General features: G+C 46.2%; 1 protein-coding gene across 6 annotated transcripts in view; it reads right to left on the bottom strand.

Annotated features, from left to right (window-relative positions):
- Positions 1-880: 880 nt before the first annotated feature.
- The window catches only part of LOC147905786 (protein NPG1-like), an 80,350-nt gene continuing 69,885 nt past the window's right edge, over positions 881-11,345 (bottom strand). For 5 of the 6 annotated variants that reach the window (XM_087374603.1, XM_087374612.1, XM_087374621.1 and 2 more), the window contains one exon: positions 881-1,375. In XM_087374603.1, the coding sequence (XP_087230729.1) occupies positions 1,056-1,375 (320 nt within the window). In that variant the 3' untranslated portion in view covers positions 881-1,055. Of the gene's footprint in view, positions 1,376-1,569; positions 1,862-11,345 lie in introns of those variants that run through there. The other variant, XM_087374645.1, reaches the window with a different exon arrangement.

The following is an 11,345-nucleotide window of genomic DNA, read 5'->3' as shown; positions in this document are numbered from 1 at the left end:
TCTCTCTCTCCTAGTCGCCTTCTCTTGATATAAATCATTCTTTCTGTTCCTCCACGCCCTCCCTCTGTGGTGCGATTGATTTCAGCATGAGATTCCTCTCCAATTTGTATGTGTGAGCTGTCCACAGAGAGAACCTGTTGGGATTTGCATTCCAGCCCCAGAAGGTTGTCAAGCTGCTGCGATAAGGGTTTCCAGCATCCCCCAATGTTCCCGGAGGCCAAGACCCTGCTGCGAATTCATCAAGAGGTCCAGAATCTGCTGTGATTTGACCCAGGGGTTCCTAAAAAAAATTACAATCACCCTACCAGGTCTTCTAGTTGCTGAAATTTTATACCAGGGTTGGTTTTGAAGTGTTTGGAGTTTGTTTTTAGCATCTAAGCCATCTGGGCTTGTTGAACAACAAATTGGCAGACCAAACAAGCTGGTTGGCCTCATCAACCGACATTACTTCACATAATTTAGTTTACAGCTCTATCCTGGTTCCCTGGAACTTGAACAAGGGTATCTCTTGGTAGTCAATTTCGGAGAAATACAACCCACATTTGTATATGTCCTATGTGGCAGCTGGAGATCACATAATGGACACTCATGCCTCCAAAGGGCCCATATACCGACGACTACAATGCATGTGACAACGTGCTGGAACACAGTCTGCTATTATGTTCTACAGTGAACAATAAATCAACAACAAAAGGACCGGACTTTTGAATAAGCATTAACATGTTCACCTTACCCACAACAAAAGGACTAGAATTTTATTTCTCACCCAATATGTGGTTCAGATACTGGACTCGCTTCTATCCCACGCCCATAGATCAGGAGTTACAAAAGAAAAATGACAGTGCCATAAACTCAATATTTTGGACAAGAACCAAACATCTTGTCATAGCATATTTGAAAAGGGGATGATATATAGCCAACCATCCTAAAAAATTCCAATGTGCGTCAACTCAAGTAATTACATTGATGCAAAAAATAATGAGGCACAGGGAAGCCTATGTTGTTCTAACAAAGGCCTACTGCACCATTTCTTAACATGGGCAAGTGCAGGTACACTATGAAAGTGAGCTAAAGCTTTCCACAGGAGTTGACTGTTCCAGCATGAAAGCCGCTTGAAAACAATCTGCAGCATCAGAAGCCTTCCCTCCAATCTTGTGTACCATCCCTAGGTTGTACCAAGCAGTATGATTTGTTGGCTCCAGATGAAGCGCATCAGTCAAGAAACTTCTAGCAACAGGTAAGAAATTTCCACCACTTCGTCGATGTAATGCTCCTATTGAAACCTTGCTTGGAACATGGTCTGGGTCAACTGCAATTGCATTGTTATAAGCAACAGCAGCTTCCTTTACCTGGCCACGAGCTTCATGGAGAGCACCTGGTGGGAAAGAAAATAACAGTATCACAAAAAGGTATTATGCTCGAGTTTACTACAGAAAGGAATTAAACTCTGATTCATGAGTGAAGACCAGCCTCAAAATAGTAATCTCAAGTTTAAATGAGCACTCTATTGCCCAGTAAAAATGATGCTTTCAGATGGGAGACGAGGCACCCTTTCACGGTTAAACACACATGCATACATCCATCTCTCTCTCTCTCTCTCTCTCTCTCTATAAGGGCTATTGCTGCTTCCGACAGGCTGCCATATGGCCAGGCCTGTACCAAGCCCCCCCTAAGGGCTGCTGCTGCTCTGACTGCCTGCTGTACCAGGCCCCCATAAGGGCTGCTGCTGTCGACTGCCCAGGCCCCCCTTTAGGGGCTGATGCTATTGCGCAACGGGCCTCCAACACACATTGGAGCTTCCCTCCAACTTGGGCTGCGCAGCAAGCCCACAAGACACCCAGCCTCCTGAATCAAGAAAGACCTGCAATATCATCATTGGAGCTGTGAAAGACTAGCCAAATCTGAAGGAACAACAGGAGAAGTGACATGGGTATGCAGACTTCACACAAGCTCAGCATATTCAAATTTGAAATTTCAAATTTTGAATCCTGAAAGAGCGGCGAAAGAACCTGAGGTGAGTATTCAGATTTTCAGATCTTCAGAAGTTTGAAAATTCAGACTATACTACTATCACAGAGTCTATTCTAGCACAATATTCAAGAGGGGGAAACGCAGGGCTAAATGTCCAGTATGGATCGTTCACCTGACAGAAAAACAAAGGGAGAAAAGTACCATTTGGGCAAGCGCACAGAAAATAAGTGGGGAGCATGTCAAAACATGCATTGATCCCATGAGGGACATCTCCAAAATGCATGACGGTGATATTGAAAACTTACAGAAGATGCTTGGGGGCAGCAAAGGTAGATATTGATGGAAACACATTTATGATGACATCATGGAGTTCTCTAGACGGGGTGTCCTACTCTTAGGCGAATTCAATGCATATATAGTTGATAGGCAGGTGGGCTTGCTAGAATTTGAGATGGATTCTCTCAAAGTCCGAGAGATGGACCCACCAGATTTCAGAATAACGAGGCTCTCAGATGATGCACCACATGTGACAGGGTATGGGAGACACTTACTTGAGATGGGAACCATCCACGACCTGATTATATATAATGGCTTCCACAGATGGCCGTTATCCAGGGGACTTACCTGCTCCCCATATGGAGGTGGCAGTAGCACAGTGGACAAATTGTTGGGCTCTACAGCTTTTGTGAAGAGGGTACATGACCTCACAGTTCACCCCCTCCCACTCAGTGCAGACCACTCATACTTGTCCTTCAGTATCATGACCGCACTACCAAACATAGGGCATGATCCCTTGGCACCCCCCCAGATCCGAGTACACTTTGACCATGCTCTTGATGCAGTATACATGAGCCACCTGTAACACGAGCTAGCGACTCACTTCAGAGATGATGCAGACCTCACTCACTCTTCCGACACACTTGTTTCACTGGTTCAGGATGTAGCCATTAGATCCTTTCCCACGACCCACTCTACAGCACACCCCCCCACCGAGAAGATGCCACAAAACCCATGGTTTGATCATGAGTGCAGAGAGCTGACATCCCACCTCATGCAGGACTAGGCTTTGGGCCACATGACGAGATCGGAGGCACAACAGATCTCAAGGCATCTGACACGACGTAAGATTCCTTTCACATAGAATGGCTGAGGTAGTTCACTCTTTTCCAGGGGGAGATCCAACCATTGCATGGTAACTTCAGACTGAGGGGAATGTTGGGGTAAAGGCACATTGCCTACCCTTAATTAAAAGAATTAAAGATAGGACACCTATGACTATCTTAAGACAGTCATAGGGTAAACCTAATCCTAATAAAACATAAGTGAGTTTGTGGTGTGGCTCACTCTTCACTTCACACCCACACTAGTGTGTCTCTCTCTGACTCTCACTCTCTTGCTTCCTTCCTCCTCTCTTCCCCCTCTCAACTGGTATCAGAGCCATCGAGCTGTCTCTCACTCTCCCTCAACCTCACCCATACCGTACGGACGTACGGACAGTTCCGTACTGCCGTACGCCGTCCGTACGACTGTACGGACCAGGGCGATTTCGTACGGCGGCGCGTTTTCACGTGGATACGGCGGTCGCGGGCTGCAGGTCTTCTACGCGGTGCATTTTCGCGGTGTCACCTCTAGGTGTATCGCATTCGTACGGCAGATCTGCAGATTTTTGTCACGGGCGGAGCTGGTCGCTGATCGAAGATATTCGTGCACAAGAGCTGCTAGCTGCAGCTCGAGGCACCGCATCCAGCAGGCAGCCAGCTGCTTCATAGCAGCTGCTACTAGCTGCTAGGTCTTTGAGGAGAGCGTGGGCGTCGCCAGCCTGCTGCAGTACAGTAGCTCTTACATCAGCTGTACGGACTGTCCGTACAGTCGTACGGACAGCCGTACACAGGTACGGACGACAGACTGTCCCAGGTACGGACGACAGTCCGTCTGCAGATACACAGGGGTTGGCGTCGAACCAGCAGGGTACAGAAACAGCAGGACTTGGTTGTTTTTTGCTGCAAAGTCTCATTTTTTTTTTGGGGGGAAGCGCGTGCTGCAAGAAGGACAGCAGTACAGTAGGAGTTTCTATGCATTTACTGAGTGAAATTCTCAGTTTTGGGTGATCTTATCAAAGGGCTTTTGCCTGGATGTGTATGCAGTATATGCCTTGAGGCAGTGTGTAGCCAGGGAGCATACATTTGCTTTATTTCCGCAGTGCATTTGGTGACATTTGTTGCAGGTCACATTCTTTGTACGCACTTTGAAAATCTCAGTTGAGCCACGCTTGGTCAGGGCGCATCGAGTTTACTCGGTCCCTAACTGCCCATCGTTGACAGTGCTCAAAAGATTTTCTTCTTGGTGTCTGTACGTTGTGAGTTGTGTTGTTACCGAGTACACAGGGGCAGTCTATGCATTACACATTGTCAGGTACAAGTATCAGAGAGATTTCATTTTGCATGCTACCTCAGTGTTGAGGTGTTCTCCACTTGATTCAGGTGTCAGATCAAGGGGCTTTTGCCCAGACTTTGTTTGATAGCATTTGGGTTACCAACAGAGATCTTCAGATGCATTTTCTCCCCTTGGTATAAGGGTGATTGCTTGGGATTTATCCCATTTACTGTTGCAGGTTTTGTGACAGGCTGAAGGGTCATTTCCTGTTTTTGGGGTGTTTGTCAAGTGGTTTCTGCAATTTGAGTCAGTGACATACCTCATCTGAGGTGGGAGAAGTGATCAGTACAGCAGTGTTTACAGCAGTGTTGGTGGTTTTGTCAGATAATTATGCACTGTTAAGCTCTTGTTGAGCATCAGCAGCAGTCTGAAATTACTGTTTTTTTTATGCCTCCTTGAGCTCAGAACAGTTTGTCAGAAGGTACAGTATTTGCAGGGACATTTACTGTTTTGCTGCAGATTTTACTGACAGTAAAAACAGCACCTTTGAGAGTGCTTCTGGCTCTTGAATAGAGCAGGCTTTTCTGAGAAATCAGAACTTTTTATTCAGTCTTTTTTTTACTTCCAGGGAGTCAGGTACTTTCCTCATCTGATATGGCATCAGGAGGAGGTGATTCTTCAATTCTGAACATAAAGAAACTGGAAGGAGCACATAACTATGCATTATGGGCAGAACAGTGCTTGAATGTTCTTCTGTTAAAGAAGATTGCTAAGCCCATAAGGGTAAAGGGTGTCAAGCCATCTGATATGGCAGCTGATGACTGGGAAGAGCTTGATTTGTCCGCGAGGGCAGCTATCATGCTTACTATTTCAGACACTCTTGTGTTCAATGTACAGGCTGAAAAGACCTCTTATGGTCTATGGCAAAGACTAGAGGAATTATATGCCCAAAAGAGTTCAGCCAGTAAGGTCTATTGGTTGAAGAAGCTGGTTGATCTTCGCATGAAGGAAGGTACAGCTATGACCTCACACTTGAGTGAGTTCAATGCTATCTTTACACAGCTGATTGCACAGGGGTTGAACCTTGATGAGGAGTTCAAGGCTACTTTCTTGTTGTGTACTCTTCCTGAGAGTTGGGACACTTTCAAGACCACCCTGTCAAACTCAAATGCCACTCTTATTTATGCTGATATAGAGAGCTCTCTTCTTATGGAGGAGATGAGCAGGAAGAATAATGCGGGCAGCAAGTCTTCAAGTGCTTTGCAGGTACAGGACAGAGGCAGGACTCAGCAGAAGGGGAGATCTGCTAGTAAGTCCAAATCCCGTAGTCAGTCCCGTGGCAAAAAGGACATTGAATGCTTTTATTGTGGCAAGAAGGGACATGTGAAGTCTAAGTGCTTCAAGTTCATACGGGATCAGAAAGCCAAGAAGGCTGAAACAAAGGATGCAGGAAATGCAAGCAAAGGCAAAGGCAAGGCCAAGGCAGATGACTTGGATGCAGTGAATGTTGCAGCAAAGGACAGTGACAGTGACATACATGATGTTTTATGCTCTTCTGCTGTAATAGCACATGCTTTGGTTATTGATGGCCATGACATGCACACCTGGCTCTTGGATTCAGGTGCTTCTTTTCATGTTACACCTCATAGGGAGTGGTTTACTTCCTACACAGGTACTCATGGAGTTGTTCATCTTGGGAACAACTATGCATGTCAGGTTGCAGGGATTGGCAGTATACAGATAGTATTTCCTGATGGACAGTCATTTATGCTTGATGGTGTTCGCCATGTGCCGCAAATCAAGAAAAATCTGATTAGCACTGGCTTATTAGATGACAGTGGTTACCACACCACATTTGGGGATTCCAAATGGGTGATTACTGATGGCCAGACTGTAGTGGCTGAGGGTTTTAAGAGTGATACCTTGTACCCTCTTTATGTTTCCAGTGTGGGTAATCATGTTGTTGCCATAACCGAGCTGCCAAAGGTTTCATTGTGGCATAGCCGGTTGGGACACATGTCTGTTAAAGGATTGCAAGAACTGTCACGTTTGGGTTATCTGCCGCCTCTCTCTTTTTCAGATTTGCCTACTTGTGATCATTCTATTTTTGGCAAGCATTCTGTGACTCCTCATAAGAGGAGATCTCCCCAGAATAGAGCACCACTTGATCTAGTGCACACTGATTTGTGTGAGATGCCACAGTTATCACTAGGGGGTGCCAAATATTTTATTACTTTCATTGATGATGCCACACGTAAGGTGTGGGTCTATTTCTTGAAGCATAAGGGAGATGCCCTAGATGCTTTCAAGAGGTTTGTCGCTCAGGTTGAAAATCGGACAGGTCGTAGGCTGAAATGCCTCAGATCCGATAATGGGGGTGAGTATGTGTCACATGCTTTTGTGCAGTTTTGCCAAGCTAAGGGCATCAAACAGGAACTCACAGCCCCTCATAATGCATCTCAAAATGGTGCAAGTGAGCGGATGAATCGAACTATTCAGGAGAAGGTTCGATGTATGTTGTCTTATGCTGCATTACCCCATGGCTTTTAGCCAGAAGCCGTGCAAACAGCAGTTCACATTATTAACAGGTCACCAAATAAGGCTTTGGAGTTGAAAGTGCCAGAGGAGGTGTGGTCTGGCAAGCCACCCTCATATAAGCACTTACGGGTATTTGGCTGCGAGTGCTTTGCTCATGTACGCAAAGATCTACGCACCAAACTGGATCCAAAGTCTATCAGATGCATCTTTATGGGATATGGTGACGAAGGTGAAATGGGGTACAGGTTATGGGATCCCGTTAAACGGAAGATTATACGCAGCAATGATGTCATCTTTAAAGAAGATAGTGTACACAAGGAACCCGTGCAACCTGTGGAATACAGGAGGGTTATTTATGATGATGTTGGACAGCAAAGAATGCCCATTTATATGCAGCAGCAGCCTGCTGCAGATCACCCTGTTCAAGAGGGTATACAGGCTGGAAATCAGCCAAATAATTTTGCCAATGATGTACCACTGGATATGCCAGCAGATGGAGCTGTAGCACAGCCAGATATGGTGGTACAGCCACCTGTCATGCATGAAGAACAGGCTGGACAGCAGCCTAATCCGGAACATTTTGTTAGGAGGAGCTCCCGTGCACAACGGCCTCCTGCCAGGTTTGTTCCAGGAGCCAATAATGTGGCTGATTTTATCATGCTGACAGATTGTGGTGAGCCTTCCAGCTTCAAGGAAGCTATGGGAAGAGCAGAGAAAAAGAAGTGGGAGAAAGCAATGCAGTCAGAAATGGACTCCCTACTTCAGAATGATACATGGGACTTGGTGCAGTTACCTGCAGGCAGAAAGGTTTTGCCATGCAAGTGGGTTTACAAAGTCAAAGTGGATTCAAATGCTTTACCTCGGTATAAGGCCAGATTGGTTGCCAAGGGATTTAAGCAGGAGAAGGGCATTGACTTTGATGAGATTTTTTCCCCTGTAGTCAAGATGACTACTTTGAGAGCAGTGTTGGCTCTTGTTGCTCATGATGACATGGATTTATGTCAGATGGATGTGAAGACAGCTTTTCTTCACGGAGATCTCCATGATGAGATCTATATGAGTCAGCCAGAGGGATATGCTGTTAAAGGGAAAGAGCAGCTTGTGTGTAAGCTCAAAAGGAGCTTGTATGGACTCAAGCAGGCGCCAAGAGAATGGTACAAGAAGTTTGATGCCTTCATGCAGTCCCAAGGGTATCATCGGTGTGAGACAGATCATTGCTTATACACCAAACGGGCAAAAGATGGCAGTTTGATGCTACTCATTCTATATGTGGATGACATGCTTATTGCCAGTAAATCTCAGCATGAGATTTTGAAGAAACAACTGCATAAGTCTTTTGACATGAAAGACTTGGGTGATGCAAATCATATTCTTGGCATGCGTATTACTCGTGACAGGTCCAAGGGACTTTTGTTTCTGTCACAGAAAGAGTATATTGACAAAGTACTGCAGAGGTTTAAAATGGAGGGGGGAAAGTCCATTAGTACCCCGTTGCCTCCACATTTAAAACTCAGCAGTAAGGACAGCCCCAGATCAGATGATGATAAGGCTGAAATGGCCAAGGTTCCGTATGCATCTGCAGTTGGATCTTTGATGTATGCCATGGTTGCCACTCGTCCGGATATTGCTTTTGCGGTGGGAGTCATCAGCAGGTATATGGCAAATCCAGGCAAGCGGCATTGGGAAGCAGTGAAAGGTGTCTTGAGGTATCTCAAAGGTACCAAAGACTTGTGCATATGCTATGGTAGGAAGGATGCATTGGTGCATGGTTTTACAGATTCAGACTATGCAGGGAATGCAGATAACCGGAAGTCTACTACCGGTTATATTTTCACATTTGCAGGAGGTGCTATATCATGGGTGTCTCGGTTGCAGAAATGCGTTGCACTGTCAACCACAGAAGCTGAATATGTTGCAGCCACTGAGGCTTGCAAGGAAGCAATATGGCTTACTCGGCTGGTGGGAGATTTGGGCATTACAGGTGACATGCCAGTTTTGCATTGTGATAGTCAGAGTGCTATCATGTTGGCAAAGAATCCGGTCTTTCATCAGAAGACCAAGCACATAGAAGTGAAATATCATTTCATCAGGGAGGTGCTGGAAGACAAGCGTCTTGAGCTTGTGAAAGTACATACTGATGATAATCCTGCAGATTTGCTCACTAAGAGCTTGCCTACAGAGCGGTTTGCACATTGCCGCCACATCATGGGATTAGGATGAGACCATTCTTACTTTATGGTCTAGTATACAGTAACTGTATATTGCTGTAATTTTTATTCTTTTCTCCCCTTTAGGCACATTGGCCTTTAGGTGGGAGGTTGTTGGGGTAAAGGCACATTGCCTACCCTTAATTAAAAGAATTAAAGATAGGACACCTATGACTGTCTTAAGACAGTCATAGGGTAAACCTAATCCTAATAAAACATAAGTGAGTTTGTGGTGTGGCTCACTCTTCACTTCACACCCACACTAGTGTGTCTCTCTCTGACTCTCACTCTCTTGCTTCCTTCCTCCTCTCTTCCCCCTCTCAGGGAAGTCACCGATTCCCATCACAGATCCAGATAGATGGCACACATATGTGACATCACTGTATGATGCTCCAGCTCAGCCCCCACCAGATATGTCTTCCATCCCCAGGCCAGCCACCTGTATGTTGTTCACCACCTATAATGTGCAGGCAGCACTATGCCGGCTTCACGACCAGCGAGCCCAAGACCATAAGGGACTACGGACTGAGCACTTTGCACATGGGATGGACGTCTTGGCCCCCAATCCTTGCGCAACTGTTTAACCAAGCTGTTTGTCATGGGTTTCCCCCTGCCTGGAGCACTACCACCATTGTCCTGATACACAAATCAGCAGACCCCATGGATACTGGGAATTACCGCACACTCATGATGGACCACACATTGGCCATGATTTGTGATTCAATGTCGGAGAAAGAGATCAGCAACTTCACAAAGACACCTGGGCAGCAAGCTTTACAGCAAGCCGGGTTCAGGAGACAGCACTCTACTCTAGATCACATATTCACTCTACGGGCCATCATTGAGGAGGCGAGAGCCAGATCTCAAAAAGTCTACACTTGTTTCGTCGACTTTCAGAAGGCCTTTGATACTGACCCATGGGCTGGCTTGATCAAGAGGTTTCAGGAAATGTGGATTCCCGACATCATGATATGGGGGGTGATGAGTCTGTATGAGATAGTCAGAGGCAGAGTACGAGCCCCAAGAGGTCTATCTGATTGGGTGGAGAGTATGATTGGAGTGAAGCGGGGATGCCCCCTCTCACCAACACTCTTTGGGCTCTATATCGATGAGATCATTGCCTTCATTGCCTTCATTGACAACTTAGGAGGGGAGGGGTCACTACTTGATAAGCTAATGGTGCAGATATTGCTTTATGCCGATGACATAGTACTCATATCCTCCGCAGCAGCAGGTCTCCAAAAGCATCTACATGCCCTAAAGGTATTTTGTAGGGAGAGCTGCTTGTCAGACAACCTTGGAAGACCAAAGTTATGATTTTCAACACTTCATGGGCAGTGCTTCATCGACATAGTTTCAACTATCGAGATGAGCCCGTAGAGATTGCACAGTCCTACATACCCTGGAGCAATTTTCTCGGGCCCAGTCTTCAGGATTGGTCCACGCAGCTAGAGCTCAACTCACACGTTGGCAAGGGGCTCTAGCTCGTCTAGAGCGACAATGTTTTCAGGCACACTTCCAGGACCCTCATACAAAGGGATAGCTTTTTGATACACTCATGAGACCAACAGCCATGTATGCAGCACCCTTTTGGGGAGGTGACCTCTCAGCGATATACTGAAAGAGGTTTGAGCGACTACAGGTGATTATGGGCTCCTGGATGATCCGCAGTAAGCCCTCAGTCCCTCATATGATCATACAGGTAGAGTTCACTATCACACCTCTCTAGATTGATGCTATCTTCTAGACACTAACATATATTCACAGGATTTGGACTTCACCTAACTAGAGATTGCCGTGATTGGCATCACGACGACTTGCAGACCGTGGGGTCAGCACAGCTTGGTACACATGTATCTACAGATGGTTTGATAGCCAAGGGATCCAGATGGATCGTCTCCCACCATTTCAGTACAACCTAGATGCCCCATCTTCCCTTATCCCACGAGATGAGATCAACCGTATCATACCAATGGATCTACTACAGCTTCACACAACACGGACTTGGGGAGGGGACCAAGAGTTCCCCACCAAGATCCAGTTCTATCGAGACCCTTTCCTTCAGATCTCAAAGGATGGAGCGATCATTAGACATCTCACACTCCTTGAGGATTGCCATCGAGCAAATGAGAGTCTCATCCCACCAGCTGGTGATAGAGGCACGAAGAGCTGCCGTAAAATCAAGAGAGCAGCGAATATGCAAGCTTTGCACACTAGGGGAGGTGGAGACAGAGGAGCACTCTCTATATGTATGTC

This window comes from Dipteris shenzhenensis, chromosome 1, assembly GCF_047967505.1.
Source record: "Dipteris shenzhenensis isolate YYH24624 ecotype China chromosome 1, Dip_SZ_1.0, whole genome shotgun sequence".
NCBI lineage: Eukaryota > Viridiplantae > Streptophyta > Polypodiopsida > Gleicheniales > Dipteridaceae > Dipteris > Dipteris shenzhenensis.
The sequence above is the reverse complement of the archived record's forward strand: the minus strand, read 5'-3'. Positions and strand labels throughout refer to the sequence as shown.